Source organism: Orcinus orca, chromosome 5 (genome assembly GCF_937001465.1).
Source record: "Orcinus orca chromosome 5, mOrcOrc1.1, whole genome shotgun sequence".
NCBI lineage: Eukaryota > Metazoa > Chordata > Mammalia > Artiodactyla > Delphinidae > Orcinus > Orcinus orca.
This window is the reverse complement of record NC_064563.1, coordinates 143069306-143093213: the sequence shown is the minus strand read 5'-3', so window position 1 is coordinate 143093213 and position 23908 is coordinate 143069306. Positions and strand designations below refer to the sequence as shown.

General features: G+C 37.2%; 1 protein-coding gene across 1 annotated transcript in view; it reads left to right on the top strand.

The window, feature by feature from the left end:
- Window positions 1-23908, top strand: part of BRWD1 (bromodomain and WD repeat domain containing 1) — a 126165-nt gene that overhangs the window by 90887 nt on the left and 11370 nt on the right. The window contains exons 30-39 of the mRNA XM_004264567.4: window positions 497-652; window positions 880-1000; window positions 1919-2044; window positions 3521-3593; window positions 4693-4734; window positions 6528-6674; window positions 7436-7588; window positions 13966-14132; window positions 21219-21445; window positions 22979-23137. Coding sequence (XP_004264615.1) covers window positions 497-652; window positions 880-1000; window positions 1919-2044; window positions 3521-3593; window positions 4693-4734; window positions 6528-6674; window positions 7436-7588; window positions 13966-14132; window positions 21219-21445; window positions 22979-23137 — 1371 coding nt within the window. The remainder of the gene's footprint in view (window positions 1-496; window positions 653-879; window positions 1001-1918; window positions 2045-3520; window positions 3594-4692; window positions 4735-6527; window positions 6675-7435; window positions 7589-13965; window positions 14133-21218; window positions 21446-22978; window positions 23138-23908) is intronic.

Below are 23908 nucleotides of genomic sequence, written 5' to 3'. Positions count from 1 at the left end.
ATTGATACAATTCTAATCTTATAGACCTTTTTCAAATTTTGACCGTGGTCCTAATGTTCTTTCACACATTGGATTTCATTGCCATGTCTTCTTCGTCTCCTTTAGTCTGGAATCCCTGAATCTTTCCATTATCTTTCATGACCATGACACTTCTGAAGAGCACTGGCCACTTTGTAGAATTTCCCTCAGTTTGCGTTTGTCTGATATATTTCATGATTAAGTCCAGAGTTTGCATATTTGGCAAGAGTGTCAGAGAAGTGACGTTGTGTCTTTCTCAGTGCATCATATCAGGAGGCACGTGATAGCAGTTTGTCCTGTTACTGGGAATATTAACTTTAATCATTTAATTTAGGTGGTGTCTGCCAGGTTTTTCTGCTTAAAGTAACTTCTTTTTCCTTTGATTAGTATCTTGTATGTGAACTTGGACAACTGAATTTAAATATAGTGTATATTTAGTTTGGTTTGATTTTTTTTTTCTTTTTTGATGGACTCATAGTTGATCCACCTGAAGAATTAGGAGCCAGTATTTCTGTCACTTCAGATGAGCTAGAGAAATTGCTCTACAAACCCCAAGATGGTGAATGGGGTCAGAAATCGAGAGATGAAGAATGTGAACGAATTATTAGTGGTATAGATCAACTTTTGAATCTTGGTAAGTTTTTTTACGGTGACAAGTTTATGTTCAAGATTTCTTTTCCACAAAAGTATTTTAAAACAGTAGCATAATTGTGGTTGTGTTCTTTATTACAATTTGTATTTATTACTTTTTGGGTAAGCCTGTAGTGCTAATTGTAGCTCTGTTTTATGAATGATTTGTAGAGAAATATCACTTAGAGGTAATGAATTTCTTGATGAAAATTCTTCCTTCTGCCATTACAGATATAGCAGCAGCTTTTGCAGGTCCAGTTGATCTGTGTACATATCCAAAGTACTGTACTGTAGTGGCCTATCCAACTGATCTGTACACAATTCGAATGAGACTTGTTAATCGATTTTACAGGTCAGTAGAAACCTACTTTAAAAAAAATTTGAAAAGATATTTGGCCAGTTAACCAGGTAGAGTTAACAGAGGTAATGGTGGCTGATAGTGACAGTGGTGGAGTGGGGGCTGATTGACATTATTTTCTGTTTCATTCTCTTCTTTTGTTACAGTCATTTCTTGGTCCTGTGTAAGACAGTGTGTTAGATGCCTGTGGGTAGGTATGGATAGAACCTGGATAAGGAGAAGTACCACGTTTCATTCCTCAGTCTTTAGTAGTCTGTTTTTCTTGCAAAAGCTGCTCCATTTAAATATAAAATTTAGTTAGTAATGACTTTGGCCTTTGAAAGATTAAATCCCCAGAGTCATCAACTTTTTATCTCTGGCTTCTAGAGCTTTGAAAACTATAAAATTTCCCATTCTCAGTGATTTTTTTTTTTTTTTAAAGCAGGTGATGGTATTCTGTATGATTCAGCTGCTTTGAGAAATTATCTTTACAAAAAACTGACTTCTTGAGTTCACATTGTTGATGTTAATTTACCTCTGTAGTGCATTCGTTCAGAAACCAGTTTGTGAGTTTATAGTCAGATTGACTTTCTTAGGATTGATGGTATTTAACACATTTTCTTCACTGAGTCTCAGTAGCTTCAAATATACCTATAGGCAGTGTGAAAAGGGAGGGTTGCCCTTTTGGTTTTCTGGATGTGATTAAGTGATCTGTTACGACTTTCAGTCCTTAAATGTATTCTCTGCAGTTCAGCTTCCAGTATAATTGCTTATGACTGTGATCAAGTTGACAGTATTAGAAAGTTATTCATTATAACTTTACACTTAACGGTTTAATTAATATATCATGCTGGCTTAACATGCTGGATTTTTTTACTTGGTTTCTGTCTTTTCATTTTTTAAGCCCTAAATTGCCTGTTTTTTACTTTGAAGGAGGCTATCTGCATTAGTTTGGGAAGTCAGATATATAGAACATAATGCCAGAACATTTAATGAACCTGAGAGTGTAATTGCAAGATCAGCTAAGAAGATAACTGACCAGCTTTTGAAATTTATCAAGTAAGTGACCTCATATTATAGATGTTGTGGAAAAGTGCCTTTGCATATTGTGCTCTTAAAACTATCCAGTTCTTAATTTGTGCTCTCTGAATTATACCCTTTTAATGTGTTACATTAAATGACATTTCTTTACATTTCTTCTTTTGTGATTGTAATTTAGGTAAAGGAATGAGAAATTGAATAGTCCAATTTTTTCTATTTTTAAAAATTTTGAAATAATTTTATACTACAGAGAGTTGCCCTATGTATACATATACCCTTCACCTGTTTTCCCCTTAGGTTAACATTTTACACAACTGTGGTGTCCTTATGAAGTGTTAAGAAATTATCCTTGATACAGTACTATTGACTAAAGTGTAGAATTTATCTGGATTTCATCAGCTTTTACATCAATGTTTTTTTCTGTTTCAGGATCCAATCCAGAATTCCCACTGCATTCACTGTTTTGTTTTCTTAGTCTCTTTTAATCTGTTCTCTAGTCTTTCCTTTCTTTTATCACTTCATCATTTTTTAATGAGTGCTGGACACTTATTTTGTAGTGTGTAATTAATTTGGCTCGTCTGATATTTTCTCATGATTAGATTGAGTTTTAATCTGTTTTGGATTGTATCCTGTGAATATTCCACACTTTTCTTGCATTTGGAAATCGATTTGGACTAGTAGGATGAAAACTGACCTGCAGGTTGAGATCCAGGTTCTAACCTAATCTGTTCTGGTGAAATTTTCTGGGTGACTTTGCACACATTACTCAGCCTCTTTCCTTTAAAATGAATGATTTTGCTATATGACCTTGTATGCCTTTCCCCCAGTTATAAAAATTCTTTGAAAGAATTATATACTGGAGAAGATAATTTATAAACTCTGACATCATTTTCAGTATCTGGCTACAAACTGGGGAATAACTGATTGCAGCTGTTTCACTCTCCTGGGCTGAATCTGTCTGATGTCTGGAGGACTCAAACTTATTGCCTCTCCTCCCAAAGTTTCTTCTTTCTACTTCAGGAAGGTCACATACCCATTTTCATCTCCGTTGTGTCTAGATACCCCTATTTTATGATTCTTTCTTCTGCTGTGTTTACAGTGAGGTTAAGATATAATTTATTTTAGTTTTTACTTCCTTTTTTGCTTCTATTCTTTTTTATCTCAAATCAACCATTTTCCTGGTACTCACTGTACAAATATTACTAGTGGTGATAACTTTGAAAAACTCATCCGTGTATTCATCCAGTTGAGGCTATACATATAGTATTTCTGTACACACTTAAATTGAAAAAAAAATTAACTTTCAGTGTTCTAGTATGGTCAGTTGTTTCCACAGAGGATAGAGTAAAAACCTGATATTCTACTGCTTGAAATTAGGTGTGCATAGGAACTGTTTGCATAGTTGGGGAACTGTTTGTATCTTAACCTGTAGTTTGAATATTTGGAGACAGGGACTACATTTGCATACTGTTAAATTAAAAAATTGTCTTTTAGGAGTCAAGACTGTACAAATATCTCAGAACTTTCTAACACTTCTGAAAATGATGAGCAAAATGCCGGGGATTTGGTATGAAGTTTGTCAATTTTATAATGATTTTTGTTAATTTCAAATGATAACTTAGAATGAAGAGTGAAGTAGAAAACGTTGGTTACCTAAATCAATTCTTGCTATATTCCAATGAACTATGAAAATAGGGCACTTGATAAAACTACATTTTAAAATTATCTAGATCATCAATGAGGTAATAGCCAATAATTGATATTAAATAAACAAGTTATGTCTAAGTGAATTAACTTAGGTGTGGAATATATTCTCTTTCCAAATTTGAGATAGAGAAAGGTGTATTATAAGAAGTACCTTGGATATGTTTTTGGTAAAATCAGCATCTGAGGGAATTCCCTGGCAGTCCAGTGGTTAGGACTCGGTGCTTTCACTGCCGTGGCCTGGGTTCAATCCCTGTTTGGAGAACTGGAATTCCACAAGCCATGTGGCACAGCCAAAAAAAAAAAAAATCAGTATCTGAGAGTTGGATTTAATTGTAATTAAAAATTAATGAACTTTACCATGCTGTAAGTACCCTAAAATCCTTCACTCAATATGGTGTTGAAGTGTAAGTAAAGGCAGATATCATTGATGTTGTGTAATTTCACTTCATAGAAAATCAGGTTGTTGTATGGAGTTGCAGGAAGGATATTTTTTTAAAAACAGTGTGGTGTCAGTTTCTACACAAACTATTATTGTAGTTCACTGATTTTCATTGGAATAAAAATGGGGATGCTAATATGTGATTTAGGGAATAAGAAAATGTGTAGCGTACAAAATGTAGGAATCTGTGGGAGACTCTTCTGAGTTTTATGGAAGAGGTAAAAACACAAATTTAAAGCTCCTTGGGCATGTCTTCTGTGGACATGCACAAGGCAACTTTTTATAGCTATATTTTGGATTTAGTGCATGTTTACGTTAGGGAATGTAAATGGTTATTAATAATAAGAATAAGGGTTGGTTTCTTGGAGGGTGAGTGCCACAAAGACCATCTGATAGTCTGTATTTTGAGATTTTGTTAACAAGTTATAACCCTCGTAAACCTAATGTCTTTGATATGCTAAGATTATTGCATCTCTAATGAAAATATTAACAGTTAAAATGCTCTGATTTTTATTCCTAGGATGATAGTGATCTTCCGAAAACATCTTCTGGAAGAAGGAGAGTAAGTTAATTTGTGTGATTAACCTTAGTTGTTTATTTACTCTGTGTTTTAAAATCAACATAAGATTTTAGGTGTTGTCTTTGAAAAGTTACATTGATATTGATATTGAATATTTTATAAGAGAAATGGGAGAAATCACTGTAAGGTGGATGGCTAGGTAAGGTTTAGTGGAAGGGTTGGGATTTGGACTGTGTCCTCAGAATGAGATAGAGTAAGAAGAGGACACTTGAAAAGTAAGGGTTATTATGATGCAAGCTAAAAAAGTAGGAAAGTGTGGCATGTCAGTGGGCTACTGAGAGCATTGGCCTGACTGGCGTAGGGGTTGAATTTTGGAGTGAGCAAAGTGGTTGTGTCTGGCTGTTACGTTGGGAGCAGATTATGGTGATATTGTAAACCAAAGATTTCTTTTAAATTTACAGTAGAGAGTCAATTCCATAGCCAAAACAGATTTTGATTAAAGTTAGATAGATTTGTATTAAAGTTAGGAGTTCATTGCAAGAATCTCAGAGAAAAAGTGGGAAACTTAGTCAAGAATAGTGCTGGCTGGGAATTCCCTTGCGGTCCAGTTAGGACTCCGCACTTTCACTGCCGAGGGCTCGGGTTCAGTCCCTGGTCAGGGAACTAAGATCCCACAAGCGCACAGTGGCGTGGCCATTAAAAAAGAAAAACAAAAGAATAGTGTTGGCCTGCAATAGAGAGGAAGGAAAGAAGATGAGACCTTTTAATGGGAAAATTAACTAGGATTTGGTGACTGAACCTTTTTTAAAAATGAGGATTTGTTGGGAGGATAGGGGAGAACAAAGTGGGAAATAAGCTTTGGATATTGGGTAGTTAAAATTGTGGTGTCATCAGCAGTTCTTGAAGCTCTTATGTAAATGTTAATTAAAAGTAAAGCTTATTAATTGGAAAATGCTTAATAGTGTTATCTTACATTTCATTCAAATGCTTAAATTTAAGCTGTTTATCACATCAATTTTCATAATATGCTGCCTCAAATAACAATGAAAAGTTAAGATTTGAATTATTACCATTTTCATATAATTTCATTTGTAAACAGACTTCTAAGTATTTAGTATCTGTTTAGTATTTGTCGTGATTGCTGTAGCAAATTATAAATCTAGTGCCTTAAGCAATAAAAATACCTTGTAGTTCTGTGGATTAGAAGTTTGGCATGGGTCTCACTGGACTAAAGTCAAGGTGTCAGCATAGCTGTGTTCCTTTCTGGAAACTCTAGGGTAGAATTCATTTCCTTCCATTTTCCAGCTTCTGGAGCCTCATGGTCCCCTTGCATCTTCAAGTCAGCAGCATAGCATCTTCCAGTCTGCCTCTGACTCTTCTGCCTCCCTTGTATGAGGACCCTTGTGATTACATTGGGCCCACCCTGATAATCCAGGACTGTCTCCCCATCTCAAGTCTGTCTACTCTTTTAGTCATATCTGCAGAATCCCTTTTGCCATAGTCACAGGTTCTTGGGACTAAGATGTACACGTGTTCGGGAGCATTATTCTGCCTACTGCATTATCCATTGTAATACTTCATGTTCTGTGAGAACATTTTCTAAACTTAGGAGATAAGTGGTGGAATGAAAATGTTTTTAGAGTAACAGATGTGACACTGGGTTTTTTAAAAAAGTGGATTTTTTCCCCAAGTAGATAGAAAATCATGTAATGACATATTATGACATAATACAGAAGACAACAGCTCAGTTGCATTCTTACCATTATACTATATCATACCATAGTGTGGCTTTTCCAAGATTGAAAAAACCTTTAATATTATGAATGTATTTTTAGGTTCATGATTGGAAAACAAGGAGCATCAAAGCAACCAATTATGTTGAAAGCAACTGGAAGAAACAGTGTAAAGAACTAGTGAACTTAATATTTCAATGTGAAGATTCTGAACCATTTAGACAACCTGTTGATTTGGTTGAATATCCAGTAAGTTGTCATTATTTGAATGTTTGGGGCTTTTCTTGTTGGTGTAGAGGAGATTGGGATAGAGGTATTCAGATTAAAAAGTAAGATGTCTAGAATTCCCTGGTGGCCTAGTGGTTAAGATTCTGGGTTTTTCACTACCGTGACCCGGCTTCAATCCCTGGTCGGGGAACTGAGATCCTGCAAGCCACGTGGCGTGGCCCAAAAAAAAAAGAAAGAAAAAACCCCCAGCAACCAAAAAGTAAGATGACTAGGCTTCCTGTTAACTTTGTCTCTGACCACTAACTCAGCTGTGGAAGAGTTGTTTTACACAGTTTTCTTGAATTAATAGACACCCTTGTAACTTGGGTTAAGACGCAGTTAACCAGTGTTACGTAATATAATTGGAGGATTAGTAGGCCCAGCCCCAGGAAAACTATGAATTGGTTAAAAGTGTCTGTCTTTACTTTCTAATAGGGAAATGGAAAATGACCTAAAAAAAAAAAAAAGATTAGAAAGCACAAATTTACTGTAGGAAGCTTAGAAATTATAGAAGGGTATAAAGAAGGAAATAAAAACAATTTCATATCTTGCTGCCAAGTATATAATTTTGTTATATTTCTTGTCCATATGTTTGGATGTCTTCTTTAAAATTCTTGTTGATTCTTAAGATCCTTGTACCCTTTTTATCTTCTGTCATTTTGAATATTTTAGAGATTTGATGCACTTAAATTTCTAAAAACAGGAATCGAATCTTTGAACTAATTATTGTTTTTAAAACCTAGGATTACCGAGATATTATAGATACTCCAATGGATTTTGGAACAGTAAGGGAAACTTTAGAAGCGGGAAATTATGACAGCCCTTTGGAATTTTGCAAAGACATCCGGTTGATATTTAGCAATGCAAAAGCATATACACCAAATAAAAGATCAAAGGTAATTTTAAAAGTGGTTTATAAAAAAGAAAAAAAGTACGTGTGACCTGTGTAGATGGTAATTTTCTAGTGTTTGGTAGAGGTGGGAGCATAAAAGATCAGTGAGTAGAGTAAGACCACTGTTAAGCATAGAGTGCCACTGCCCAGGCATCTGCTTAGGAAACATCATTTCCTTGTGACACTGTTCCGCTTTCCTCAAGTTTTATAAACAAAAGAGGATTGGTGCGAGTGAGGACACCAGTGAAAAATGAACAAATTTGTATTTGATGTATAGAGTGAGAAAAATGTGTTTTCTTACATATGGGAATCTTGAAAAGTGGATTGGGAACTTAGTGATAGAGGCTGGAAGAATATTAAAAGTAAGAAAAGGAAAATCTGAAGTGAGCGTGGACTACTGATGGCATACTAACATTTTTTATCTGAAGAAGAAACACATCGGCCATCTGATTAGTTAAGAACACAAGTAGAGTGGACATTCCTAAATTTTTGTTCAAATGTTCTATGTTGGATAACTTTTCAAAACTTGTTGAAACATAATAAATACACAAAAGGATACACGTACTCTCAGTGAATATTCATAAACCTTTGTAGCCAGTGTGCTGGGTAATTAAAAAAAAAAGCAATAATTTGAGAGTAAGACTTTAAAATAAAGCCCTTGCTTGATGTTACAGCACTTTCTCTATCATCAGTGACTATCACTGCTAATTAACCATTTTGTCTTAATTTCACTTCTCCCTCATTACTTATTATCAGACTGCCTGCATTAATTCTTCTCTTAATCTGAGAACCTTTTCATTGCATTCAGTATCCAAATTGCTTATTGGATCAGTTTAACATACAAGTCTAACATTTTTCCAAGCTTGTGTTGTCAGTATTCACCATTTGCGAGACTTTCTTTCCAGACAGAAAATAAATTTCATTCATGTCTTTTTCCCTTTTGTTTAAAATATGTTTGAGGATACATCATACAACTCATGCATTTAAAGTGCACAATTTAGTGGGCTTCAGTATATTACCAAATTTTCAAAATTGTGGTTACATATATATAAAAAACAAAATTTATCATTTTAACCATTTTTAAATGTATAGTTCACTGGCATTAATTACATTCACAGTGTTGCTCAGCCATCACTGCTATTTCCAGAACTCTTTCATCATCCCAAACAGCAACTCTGTCACCAGTAAGCAAGTAACTCCACATTCTCCCTTTCCCTCAGCCCTTGGTAACCTCTAATTTACTTTGTATCCCTCTGAATTTGCCTATTGTAGATATTTCGTACAAATTGAATCACACAATATTTGGCTTTTGTGTCTGGCATATTTCACTTAAAATAGTATCTTAAAGGTTCATCCATGTTGTTGCCTGTATTGGAACTTCATTCCTTTTTTTGGCTGAATAATATTTCATTGTATGGGTATATGACATTTTGCTCATTCATCTTTTGATGGACACTTGAGTTTCTACTTTTTGGTTATTGTGATTAATGGGAATACAAGTATTTGTAAGAGTTCTTTTCCTCAGTTTTCTTGGGTATATATCTAAGAGTGGAATTTCTGGTTCATAGAGTAATTCTATGTTTAGCTTTTTCAGGAACCACCAAACTATATTCCATAATGGCTGCACCATTTTGTATTCCCACTGGCAATGTACGAGGATTCTAGTTTCTCCACATACTTGCCAAAATTTGTTATTTTCTGTGTTTTTTAAAAAAATTATAGCCATTGTAGTAACTGTGAAGTGTTATCTCCTTGTAGTTTTGATTTGTATTTATGTTATGACTTATTAAAAATTATATCTAGAATTTATTTAAATCAGATATAGTAAGACATGCAGACATGAATTGTCACGAAGGAAGAAGTTTATACTCACAGATCCCTAGAAACAGAAGTGTGTGATACAAGGTTGATGAGTAGGCAGAGGGGAGAGGAGGGAAGGGAAGAGTATGGCGCAGAGCTTAGATTGGGGTTTTCACAGGACGGCAAGGCAGGGCAGAGTAAACAGTCTGGGATTGGCTAGTTTGTAGTAATTGGAGCTTTGATCTGTAGGGGTGGTCTCTAGATGTCTGATTCCTGGCCCTGGGGTGATTTGGGTAGGGGGAATATTGGCTTGGTGTATGAGAGTTTGATAAAGAAGACTTGTTAGGTGTTTGATCTCTGGATTGATTGTTTTCTGTATCAGAGGTACACCTGCAAAAAAAAAGCCACTTGCTATCTCTGGGAACTAGCCCTGGGATGGGGTAGTCTCTCCAGGATCAAGGCTCCAAATGCCAGAGCATCAATGATACAGAAAATAAGAAAATATAGTCAGTACACTAATGATGTTGAGTATCTTTTCATGTGGTTATTGACCACTTGTATATTTTCTTTGGGAAAATATCTATTCAAGTGGTTTGCCCAATTTTTAATTGGATTTTTGTCCTTTTGTTGTTGAGTTGTAAGAATTTTTAAATATATTCTGGATATTAAGTCCTAATCAGATGAATGTTTTCCAGTTATTTTGTCTGTAGGTTGTCTTTTCACTTTTGATAATGTCCTTTGATGCAGAAAAGTTTTTAATTTTGATGAAGTCCAATTAATCTATTTTTTTTCTTTGGTTTCTTGTGCTTTTGGTTTCATGTTTAAGAACCCATTGCTACTTAGCGTCACACAGCCTGTAAGATGCCCAACACTATTATGGAGCAATTTGAAAAATATGTGTCAGAAACTTAAGTGCCATTTGACCCATTAATTCTAATTTTTTTTTTTTTTTTGTACGCGGGCCTCTCACTGTTGTGGCCTCTCCCATTGCGCAGCACAGGCTCCGGATGCGCAGGCTTAGCGGCCATGGCTCACGGGCCCAGCCGCTCCACGGCATGTGGGATCCTCCCGGACCGGGGCACGAACCCGTGTCCCCTGCATCGACAGGCGGACTCTCAACCATTGCGCCACCAGGGAAGCCCCATTAATTCTAATTTTAATAATTATTTTTTATAGACAGTGTTAACTGTGGAAAAGACTACTTGCACAAAACATATATATTAAGGAGTAATTTATAGAGGCAAATGTTTGGAAATAGTGTTCAAAATAGTTTAAAAAAAATCCACTGCCAAATTCAGTGTCATGAAGATTCACCTCATGTGTTCTTCTAAGAGTTTTATGGTTTAGTTCTTATGTAAGCTATTGATCCATTTTGAGTTAATATTTGTGTATGGTGTAAGATAGAGGTCCAGTTTATTCTTTTGCATGTAGAAATCCAGTTGTCCCAGCAACATCTGTTGAAGTGACTATTCTTTCCCTATTAAATGGCCTGGCACCCATTTTGAAAATCAGTTGGCCATAGATATATGGGTTTATTTCTGAACTCAGTTCTGTTCCATTGGTTTATACATATGAGTGTCTGTCTCTGTGTCAGTACTATAATGTTTTGTTTACTGTAGCTTTAGTAGTAAGTTTGGCAGTAAAGGAAATTTGAGTCCTCTTACATTGTTCTCTTTCAGGATTGTTTTGGCAGTTCAGGGGGTGCAATTCATTATGAATTTGAGGATTGACTTTTTCCGTGTCTGTTTTCATAGGGATTGAATTGAATGTGTAGATTGCTTTGGGCAGTATTGACGTCCTGACTACTGTTTTTCTATCCTTTAACGCCAGATGTCTTTCCATTTATATAGGTCTAATTTCTTCCAGCAATGTTTTGTAATTTTCAGTGGAGAGTCTTACAGCTCCTTGGTTAAATTTATTCCCATATATTTTATTGTTTCAGATGCTATTTGAGATGCAGTTGCTTTCTTTTTTTTTTTTTTTTTTGTGGTACGCGAGCCTCTCACTGTCCACTGTGCCACCTGGGAAGCCCTGCAGTTGCTTTCTTAATTTCCTTTTTTGCTTGTTCATTGTTGGTGTATAGAAACAGAGCAGATTCTTGTGTGTTAATCTCATACTCTGTAATTTAGTTGGATTAATTTGTTAGCACTAATAGCTTTCTTGTAGAATCTTTGATTGCTTCTATATATAGGATCATTTCATCTGCAAATAGAGATAGTTCTACTTCTACCTTTCCAATTTGAATTATTTTTATTTCTTGTTTAATTGCTCTGGTAGAATTTAAGGTACAGTGTTGAATAACAGTGGTGAAACCAGGCATTCTTGTATCATTCCTGATCTAAGGGGGAAAGATTTTTAGTCATTTACCATTGTGTATAATGATAACTGTGGGTTTTTCACACATGCCCTTTTTCATGTTGAGGAACCAATAATTTTAGCACTCATTTTTGTTAAACAATTTTATTTTTAATTCAAATGTATTATTGAATTTTTCAGATGAAAGTGGTGGTACTCAGGAGTATCAGAGCTTTCAAACTTAATACGATTGAGGAAAAAAAATCACTCTTGTTAAAATTGGTGACTTATGCTAGAGTTCAGGTTTGAGGGAAAAGAATAATATATATACAAAATACTGGAAATAACTGTTAAAGACTACTTCAAAGATAAAGAGGGATTACAGATTTCACATATACTTATTATATGTATGTGTATATAGGTTTCCTTCTGTATTTGAACATACCCCATTTCTAGGTGAAGAACCAGCTACCTTAGGACACATCTTGATAACAGATACACGGAATAGATCAAGATAAAGCACAGATGCTCACAGATACAGTTCAAAACTGTGGTGACCTGCCTAAACAAAATGAGTCACAAAGAGGTGTACACCAAGACACATCATAATTAAAATGGTAAAAGCTAAGCATAAAGAGAGAATTCTAAAGACAGCAAGAGAAAAACAAAGAGTCATAACGTAATAGATACCCCTTAAAGCTGTCAGCTGATTTCTCTGCCAGAACTTTGCTGACCAGAAGGCTGTCGAATTACATATTCAAAGTGCCGAAAGGGAAAATCTGTTGTCATTATACTTTTGTCAAAGCCCATAGAATATTCAACACCAAGAATGAACCCTAATGGTTCTGATGGACTTTGGGTGATAACGTGTCAATGCAAGCTCAGCAACCATAATAAATATATCTCTCTGGTTTGGGACGTTGCTAAAAAAACAAAAACAAACAAACAAAAAACTGAGGTGACCTGATGCTGAGATGCTGAGTGTAGTTGCTGGGGAAGGAGCTTGGCGGTGCTACTCTTGCTGTTTGGGGTACGCACTACCTCTATAACGGCTTGCTGCAAACAAATGCTGAACTCTGTTTTCACCTTTTTTCATAGAAGTGAAAATCTCCTTTGGATTTTTTTTTCAGTTAGCGAAAACAAGTACTAATAAAGTAGGTCTTTTGTAAAAGTGAAGTGGCAGAAAGTAGCGTTTTTGAAAGTGGGGATACCTGTATATGTATGTGTGTATATATGTATGTGTGTGTGTGTGTGTATATATATATATATATATATATATATGAATATGGCAAATTCATACATTTTACATACTTTTTAAAGGTTCCCCAGTGTTAGTCTCTTCACCCTCCTCTACCATGCACCAGAATGATTGATATTTAGCTTTTGAATATTAGATTTTTACTTTACAGCAATGATTGTGGATGAGTAAAGAGTACTTCCTGTGAATACAGAGCTGTGCCAAAAAGTTATTTATAGTGGCACTCAACATTACATTGCTGTTCTTTTGGAAGATCTGATGTTATTTAATTATAAAAGTTATTAGAACACAATCTTATATAAAGTTATAGGGCGTAATGTCTCCTTTTGGATGTAAGCAATCGTTTTTTTCCCAATAATAATCTAAGTGGCATCAGAGGCAGTCAGATTTCAAGTAGAGAGTAGTGTAGAAGTGCTTTTGTTCCCTTGCCCCAAGGAGACACTGCTTTTCTGCTGCCTAAATAGCAGCCTTAAAACCAACCAGGGGGCTTCCCTGGTGGTGCAGTGGTTGAGAGTAAGCCTGCCGATGCAGGGGACATGGGTTCGTGCCCCGGTCCGGGAAGATCCCACATGCCGCGCAGCGGCTGGGCCCGTGAGCCATGGCCGCTGAGCCTGCGCGTCTGGAGCCTGTGATCCGCAACGCGAGAGGCGACAACAGTGAGAGGCCCGCGTACCGCAAAAAAAAAAACAACCAACTTCCTATCTAAGTTTGGGAGAAGGAGGCGTTTTGGGGATTTGTACAGGTGGATGTGGAAGAAACCAGTTGAGAACCATTGACATACAGACATAAATCCTAGATACAACCCTAGGGTTGATTGATTTAAAATTACTTTCTTTTCATCGGAGAAGTGTGTATTTGATACTTCCACTGTCCTTGCAGGGAAGCGATGGGAAATGAAGTAAGGAACAGTCATTTATCTATAACAGTGATATAATAGATTACAAGTAGCCTCAATGACTATAATTTTACTTGTAAAAATATTTTAAAAGATATTTTATAGTACTAGTTTTGCTTTTATGTCCTTGCAGATTTACAGTATGACGTTGAGATTGTCTGCCTTATTTGAAGAAAAAATGAAGAAAATCTCTTCTGATTTTAAGATTGGTCAAAAATTCAGTGAAAAACTTCGAAGAAGCCAGAGGTTCAAGAGACGGCAAAATTGTAACCGTGTCAATCAGTCTAACAAAAGTATCAGGTAAATTGGTTATTGCAGTCTTTGTGTGCAGTTTTTAAAAATTTCAGGTTGTGATACTTCTTTGATTTTATTAAGCTAAAAATTCTTAATCATTTTACAGTATATTCACTAAAGAATAGTCATTGTTTTTTATGGCTTGAAAGCATTCTCTGCATATAGAGCTGTTGCATTAATTTTTAATTATATACATTTGTAAGCATTTAATGAAAAGCATCAACTAAATCTTACTAAGGATTATTCAAAATATTTCTTGTCTTTTGCATAAGAATTTTTGTTTTTAATGCAGAGGATAAAATGATTACTGTGTATGGCTATTGAGCATTTGATCGTGTAAGGGAAAATGCCAGTTAGATGTAATGCACTCTATTTTCACTGGGGATTAGTTGTAGAGAAGAAATATAAAATGAAGGATTTATTCTCTTTATAGTAAATTAATATTAATTTATATTTTGCCATTTATGACTGTAGCTTACATTACTATCAAATTTATAGATATTTTGACATGTAGAAATATGGAAATTGAGTTTTTCAGTGTTTAGTTTGTTTTCATGTACTTTTTTTTTTATAAATTTATTTTATTTATTTATTTTTGGCTGCATTGGGTCTTTGTTGCTGCACGTGGGCTTCCTCTAGTGTGGCGATCGGGGGCTACTCTTGGTTGTGGTGCGCAGGCTTCTCACTGTGGTGGCTTCTCTTGTTGCGGAGCACGGGCTCTAGGCGCGCGGGCTTCAGTAGTTGCAGCACACAGGCTCAGTAGTTGTGGTTCGTGGGCTCTAGAGCACAGGCTCAGTAGTTGTGGCTCACGGGCTTAGTTGCTTCATGGTATGTGGGATCTTCCCGGACCAGGGATCAAACCCACGTCCCCTGCATTGGCAGGCAGATTCTCAACCACTGCGCCACCAGGGAAACCCATCATGTACATTTTGAATGTGCACTATACCCTTGATGGATTTCCTCATGGTTGTTCTTGGGATTACACCATGCATCTCAATTGAAAACAATCTACTTCAGGTTAATACTATTTAATTCCCATAGATATAGGAATTCTGTTCTAGTTTAGCTCCCTTCCCCTTCTTATTTGTGCTGTTACTGTCATACAGTTTATATCTTTATAGGTTGTTTTATGAAGTTGTCTTTTAAATCAGATAAGAATAAACAAATTACTTATACTGTTATTTATATTTACTTATGTAATTATCTTTCCCAGTGGTCTTTATTTCTTTTTATAGATTTGAGTTACCCTCTGGTGTCCTTTCTTTTCAACCTGAAGTCCTTTAATATTTCTTGTAAGGCAGACATGCGAGCAGTGAATTCCCTTAATCTTTGTTTATCTGGGAATGTCTTAATTTCACTTTTATTATTTAAGACTAGTTTAGTTGGCAGTGTTTTTCTTTTAGCACTTTGAATATGTCATCTTACTGCCTGCTGACCTCCAGTGTTTCTGATGAGAAGTCAGCTATTAATCTTACTGAGGTTCCCTTCCTTGTGCATATGGAGTTTTCTCTTGGTGCTTTCAAGATTTTCTTTTTGTCTTCATCTTGCAAATGACTGTAGGTGTGGATTTCTTTCCGTTTATCCTTATTGAAATTTGTCCAGCTTTGTGGATGTATAATGTTTTTCATCAGATTTGGGTGGTTTTCAGCCATTATTTCTTCAGATACTTTGTTCTGCTCCTTTTGTCTCCTTTGGGGCTCCCATATGTTGGTATGTTTAATGGTCTCCCAAAGGTCTCTGAGGCCTTCTGCATTTTTTTTTCTTCATAAAGGATAGGATAGACACTAGGAAGCCCCTTCGCGGGTGGAGACTTCGGGAGGCGGAGTGGGGGAGCTTGGGAGCCGCGGAGGAGAGCACAGCAACAGGGGTGCGGAGGGCAAAGCGGACAGATTCCAGCGCAGAGGATCGGGCCGACCGGAACTCACCAGCCGAGAGGCTTTTCTGCTCGCCTGCCGGGGCGGGCGGGACTGGGAGCTGAGGCTCCGGCTTTTGTCGGAGCGCCGGGAGAGGACTGAGGTTGGCGGCGTGAACACAGCCTGCAGGGCGTTAGTGCACCGCGGCTAGCCGGGAGAGAGTCCGGGGAAAAGTCTGGACCTGCCGAAGAGGCAAGAGACTTTTACGTCCCTCTTTGTTTCCTGGTGCACGAGGAGAGGGGATTAAGAACGCTGCTTGAGAGAGCTCCAGGGACGGGCGCGAGCCGTGGCTAAAAGTGCGGAGCCCAGAGACAGACATGAGACGCTAAGGCCGCTGCTGCCGCCACCAGGAGGCCTGTGTGCGAACACAGGTCACTAGCCACACGCCCTTCCGGGGAGCCTGTGCAGCCCGCCACTGCCAGGGTCCCAGGATCCAGGGACAACTCGCCCGGGAACTCGCACGGCGCGCCTCAGGCTGCAACGTCACGCCGGCCTCTGCCGCTGCAGGCCCACCCCACACTCCGTGACCCTCCCTACCCCCCCGGCCTGAGTGAGCCAGAGCCTCCGAATCAGCGGCTCCTTTAACCCCGTCCTGTCTGAGCAAAGAACAGACGCCCTCCGGCGACCTACACGCACAGGCGGGGCCAAATCCAAAGCTGAGCCCCTGGGAGCTGTGAGAACAAAGAAGAGAAAGGGAAATCTCTCCCAGCAGCCTCAGAAGCAGCGGATTAAAGCTCCACAATCAACTTGATATACCCTGCATCTGTGGAATACCTGAATAGTCAACGAATCATCCCAAATTAAGGAGCCCTGTGGATGAAAGGCTCTTGGTGCTGCAGCCAGGACTCAGTGCTGTGCCTCTGAGGTGGGAGAGCCAACTTCAGGACACTGGTCCACAAGAGGCCTCCCAGCTGCACATAATATCAAACAGCAAAAATCTCCGAGAGATCTCCATCTCAACGCCAGCACCCAGCTTCACTCAACGACCAGCAAGCTACAGTGCTGGACATCCTATGCCAAACAACTAGCAAGACAGGAACACAACCCCACCCATTAGCAGAGAGGCTGCCCAAAATCATAATAAGTCTACAGACACCCCAAAACACACCACCAGACGTGGACCTGCCCACCAGAAAGACAAGATCCAGCCTCATCCACCAGAACACAGGCACTAGTACCCTCCACCAGGAAGCCGACACAACCCACTGAACCAACCTTAGCCACTGGGGACAGACACAAAAAACAACAGGAACTACGAACCTTCAGCCTGCAAAAAAGGAGACCACAAACACAGTAAGATAAGCAAAATGAAAAGACAGAAAAACACACAGCAGATGAAGGAGCAAGATAAAAACCCACCAGACCTAACAAATGAAGAGGAAATAGGCAGTCTACCGGAAAAAGAATTCAGAATAATGATAGTAAGGTTGATCCGAAATCTTGGAGATAGAATGGACAATAGAATGGACAAAATGCAAGAATCAGTTAACAAGGACCTAGAAGAACTAAAGATGAAACAGGCAACGATGAACAACACAATAAATGAAATTAAAAGTACTCTAGATGGGATCAATAGCAGAATAACTGAGGCAGAAGAACGGATAAGTGACCTGGAAGATAAAATAGTGGAAATAACTACTGCAGAGCAGAATAAAGAAAAAAGAATGAAAAGAACTGAGGACAGTCTCAGAGACCTCTGGGACAACATTAAACGCACCAACATTCGAATTATAGGGGTTCCAGAAGAAGAAGAGAAAAAGAAAGGGACTGAGAAAATATTTGAAGAGATTATAGTTGAAAACTTCCCTAATATGGGAAAGGAAATAGTTAATCAAGTCCAGGAAGCACAGAGAGTCCCATACAGGATAAATCCAAGGAGAAATACGCCAAGACACATATTAATCAAACTGTCAAAAGTTAAATACAAAGAAAACATATTAAAAGCAGCAAGGGAAAAACAACAAATAACACACAAGGGAATCCCCATAAGGTTAACAGCTGATCTTTCAGCAGAAACTCTGCAAGCCAGAAGGGAGTGGCAGGACATATTGAAAGTGTTGAAGGAGAAAAACCTGCAACCAAGATTACTCTACCCAGCAAGGATCTCATTCAGATTTGATGGAGAAATTAAAACCTTTACAGACAAGCAAAAGCTGAGAGAGTTCAGCACCACCAAACCAGCTCTACAACAACTGCTAAAGGAACTTCTCTAGGCAAGAAACACAAAAGAAGGAAAAGACCTACAATAACAAACCCCAAACGATTAAGAAAATGGGAATGGGAACACACATATCGATAATTACCTTAAATGTAAATGGACTAAATGCTCCCACCAAAAGACACAGATTGGCTGAATGGATACAAAAACAAGACCCATATATTTGCTGTCTACAAGAGACCCACTTCAGACCTAGAGACACATACAGACTGAAAGTAAGGGGATGGAAAAAGGTATTTCATGCAAATGGAAACCAAAAGAAAGCTGGAGTAGCAATTCTCATATAAGTTATATATATATATATATATATATATATATATGTAGTTTGCTTGAGTGCAGTGTTTTTTGTTTTCTGTACTGAATTCATTAGCATGGGTCGGTATAAAATTTAGCATAGGTCAATATGTAATTTGTAAACTAATAAGGTCTTAAAAGTGAGGAATTAAGTCTTTTAAATTTAATTATTTATTGTAAAGAGCAGAATAGCATACATAAACAGGTGCCTAAGGAAAACTTGTATTCTAATATGGAACTCTCATGAACACCTTTTTTTTTTTCTTCTAACGGTATGATAGTAGGCCATTTGATTATTTTTATGGCTTTAACTTTACAACAATGAAATATTCGTAAATTTTAAAAAGTATTTTTCTTTATTTGATGCGGGTGGGATACTGGAGAAATGAAAGGTCAAACATCTATTGAGGAATCCATACTTGTCTATATATTGTGTACTTTTATTTCAAGAACTGATTTAAAATTCCTAAAAGGATGCTATAATAAGTTATTATGCCATTTTACAGACTGAATTAAGTGAATTTCAGGGAGGTATGAAACTTGCCTAAGGCTATCCAGCTACCAAGCGGTAGAAGTGAGAATTAAATCCAGGTATACCTATAAAAAAAAAGAAAAAAAAAAAGAAAAAAAAAGAAGGCGAGGGCAGCACCAGGGTATGGGGTTGTTAGTTTTATAGGGGTGAGTAATTTCATACGCTGATGAGTGGGAGGAGTATTCTAGCTATTTTGGGGAAGGGGTGGGGATTTCTAGGAATTGAGCCACCGCCCACTTTTTGACCTTTATGGTCATCCTTGGAACTGTCGTGGCACCTGTGGGTGTGTCGCTTAGCTTGCTGATGTGTTACAATGAGTGTATACTGAGGCTCAAGGTCTAGTGGAAGTAGACTCGTCCGCCATCTTGGACCTATTTTGTTCTAATCAGTTTATGTTGTGTCCTCGGGCTATGTAATTCTTTTAAAGGTTGTGCCCTGCCCCCTTTCCTCCTGTTTCATATTGAATATATAATATTTACCAGAGTATGTTTTAATAATTAATACATGATATATTGTATAATTAATTTATATATCATATATATAATGATATCTATAGGTATTTGTTCTAATAAGTCATTAAAAATAAATGAATATTCTTTTTCTTTCATAAAAAAAAAAATAAAGGATAGGATAAAAAGGAAAAGTTTTCACTCTTGAGCTACTATCACCTTGTCTACTGTTAAAAATCAAGTTTATGGGCTTCCCTGGTTGCGCTGTGGTTGAGAGTCCGCCTGCCAATGCAGGGGACACGGGTTCGTGCCCCGGTCTGGGAAGATCCCACATGCCGCGGAGCGGCTGGGCCTGTGGGCCATAGCCACTGAGCCTGCGCGTCCAGAGCCTATGCTCTGCAACGGGAGAGACCACAACAGTGAGAGGCCCGCGTACCGCAAAAAAAATAAATAAATAAATAAATAAGTAAATAAATAAATATGTATATACTTATGATAAGTATATAAGCATATTATTTCTTTTTGTATTACCCTCCAGCTGATATTAATGGAAGTTAAAATTTTGACATAACAAGTTTGAGTTTTCCTTTTTTTATTTTTATTTTTTAATAAAAGGAGGAAACCAAGATGTTACGTTTTACAGTCATTTGTCCCCCTCCCATTTGTAGCTGACAGATTGGATTTAACACATGGAAACTGAAAGACTACTTGTCTTTAAACATGGTCTGTTTACATTTGGAAACTTGAATTTTCTTGATTATGATAAACAATAACTGCTTAAAAGAACTGTGTTTTTTAAAAATTGAAGTATAGCTGATTAATTGTGGTTATCTTTAAGCTCCTAAAAGCTCCTTTGTCTTTTTGTTTTAAAGGAAAACAAAACCAAATCCTTTTGTTTTAAAGGATTATCTTTAAAAAACATGAATATTACTCAGATCTGTAATTTAAACCCAAAGATTGTCTTATCTTAAACTTCCACTGTTTTTCACCATAATCCATGGCTCAGGGGCCAATTTTGGTGAATTGGCCCTTAGATGTAAACAGATTGGTCTCAGAAAAAAACTAGCTTGTTCTCTTTTTTGCCTCTCTGTTCTTTCTCTTCAGGTTTTGTCAATTTCTCCTAATTTTATACTGTCTTTAGGAATATATAAATAGGAGCCTAGAGGGAATGTTGTCATATTGAGACTCAAATTTGTAATATGGGCAGTTCCTTGGTGGCCAAGTGGTTAGGATTCCAGGCTTTCACTTGTGTGGCCTGGGTTCAGTCCCTGGTCAGGGAACTGAGAATCCCGCAAGCCGTGGTGCAGCCAAAAATCAATCAATCAGTCAAAATCACATCACATCACATCACAAGCTCTATTGCAGATATAACTTTAAAAAAATTTGTAATATGAATGAATGCCTGTATTACATAAATGTTGGCTCCTCTTAGCATTTAATCCAAAGAATCTAAGGTATTCAGCATGATTTTCTGTAATTCTGTTACTTGGATCATTTGTTCATTACTCAAATTTGGAATAAAATGATGTCAAGTTTAAAGAGAACAGTAATCCATGCTAGAATAAGATGTTAATAATGAATATTTTAATGTCTTGATCATAAAGTTATTCTCAGGTTAAGTAATAATACACTTTATTTAGGCATCCTCTGTTTTGTTAAATATTGTTTTATTTTTTCTTTGACCAGAAATATCAAGCAGAAGCGCTTAAAATCTCAGGCAAAAGTAATTCCTGAGTTGGTAGGTTCTCCTGTCCAGTCTACCTCAAGTAGGGCAGCTTATTCTACAAGCCACAAGACAAGTGCTAGTGTCTCTTCGGGTGTTACTTCTGGTGATTCTTCAGATTCAGCGGCATCATCAGAAAGAATGAGGAGAAATACACCTGTCACTCTAACAAATGGTTCTACATTATCTGGTGAGAAATGGAATGTTATATATTCACCTGTTGAGCACTCACGTTTGTAACATTGGTAGTTACTGTGGGTTTAGAGGAGAGAATAAAGAAGTAAGACATGACCTTGACATTCAAGGAACTTAAATTTAACAGAAGAGATTTAAGTAATACATGGAATAATTAGATTATATTTGATAAATACTGTTTTTGCAAGTGGTGCAGCCACATTTTAAGCAAATTTGAATCATTCAGGTTTTAAATAATGTGATATAAGTACCACTGTTTGTGCAAAATTTGACATTTAAAAATTTCTTTAAATTAAAAAAAGGACTTGGTAATCATGTAAGTTTAAAGCTGATGACCTAGTAAATTCTAAACTGTTTATTTTATTACTATTTGGTGGTATAACTGTAGCTGACGCTGACCCTTTGTTAGCATTGTGCGAATGAGGCCATGGTGTGTACATACTTGCATATTGCTCTGAGTGATTTTGGTGACTTGTGATGATGGTATAATGATTACTGTTGTGATTTAAAATAGTAGGATCAAACAGGTAAAATGCAGCCAAATTTTAGAGACTGGCAAGTCTTGCAGAAAAGTTTGGATTACTTAATAGGGTCCCTTGTTGTGAAGGAATCACATGACGAATTCTGTTTCAGGAAGATTAATCAGTTTGGCAGTGATATGTGGGGAAGGAGAAGAATCTGGAAACATAGTCAACATGATGGGAAGTGGGATACAGCAGGAGCAGGCAGAGTGGGCAAACTGCAGAGCAATTTCAAAGGAAGGAACACGATTTGGTGACTGATACCCCTCTAACAGCCACTCTGTTCTTTGACGTAGAGTTGGGTTGTAATATGGAGCAGAATTTTGTCTTTCAACAGTATGTTCCCACTCATTTTGATGCAATATTTATTTTGTGATAGGCATGCAAGAACTGAGCCTGGATGAAGGAGCAGGAAGTTTGGTTTCCTATCTTGTGCCTACACTTGTGCATATACTCATTAAGTATTATGGTGGGGGGAAATGACCTGTACTATTTAAATTATTCATCTCACACCTTTTCTACCTTTTTTGTGTGTGTGTGTGTGTTGAAATGCTCTTTCTTGAGCTTGGAAGCCTGTATGGTACAACTATGCTGTTAGGAAGGGCTACTAGAAAGAGACCTGAAAGCCTACTGAAATACTGGACTTGAAATGATTGTCTTTTCTATAGGAAATACCTGTCTCATAACAGAAGGAAGAAGATAGTGGAGCTAATTAAATTTTTAATGAAAGCTTGTTTATAAAATATATAAATTGTATTTTCTGAATCCAAACCAGTATTCACATGTTACTTTCAGAAATAAGAGAACAAACTTGATTTCAGATGCTGATTATGTACCTTTTAATACCAAAATGTTATCAGCTATTCTTTGGAACGGTTTTAAAAAATATACTCTCCTCTTCAGAGTATTTTAAGAATCTGCTTTTAGTCTATTGTTACAAAATAACTGCTTGTGTGTAAAGATAGGAGAATATATGTAATGAACTGTTGATGCTTCATTTTTCTTAGAAAGTGAAATGGAAGATTCCTTAGGTACCTCTTCATCATCTTCAGCTTCAAATAGTTCAGAGGAAAGCAAAGAGAGTTCAAGAGCTCGTGAATCCTCCTTACGTAGTGGGCTGGCCAGGAGCAGGATGACCAGAACCAGAGCCGCTAAAAGAAAAACTGGTGAGAAGAGGCTCAGTGGTACTTTGGAGAAATGTATATCAAGAGAATTCAAAAGCTAAATATTGGATGGTTTATTTATTTATTTACTTAAAAAAATTTTTTTTTTAATTTAAATTTTTATTTATTTTTTGACTGCATTGGGTCTTTGTTGCTGCACGTGGGCTTTCTCTAGTTTTGGCGAGTGGGGGCTACTCTTTGTTGCGGTGCATGGGCTTCTCATTGCGGTGGCTTCTCTTGTTGCAGGGAGCACGGGCTCTAGGCGTGCAGGCTTCAGTATATGCGGCGCTTGGGCTCAGCAGTTGCGGCACGCGGGCTCTAGAGCGCAGGCTTGGTAGTTGTGGCACACGGGCTTAGTTGCTCTGCGGCATGTGGGATCTTCCTGGACCAGGGATCGAACCCGTGTCGCCTGCATTGGCCGGTGGATTCTTAACCACTGCACCACCAGGCAAGTCCTGGATGGTTTACTGACTTAACGCATCTGCACATGATTACATGTCCTTTAGGCTTTTTTTTTTCTTGAGGTATAATCGACATATAACATTATATTAATTTCAGGTGTACAATGTAATGATTTGACATTTGTGTACTTTACAGAATGGTTACTTTGCGTCACCATACATAGTCACAAAATTTTCTTTTTTCTTGTGATGAGGACTTTTAAGATTTAGTCTTAGCAACTTTCAAATATGCAATACAGTATTATTAACGATACTTGCCATGCTGTACATTATATCTTCATAACTTATTTATTTTATAACTGGAAGTTTGTAC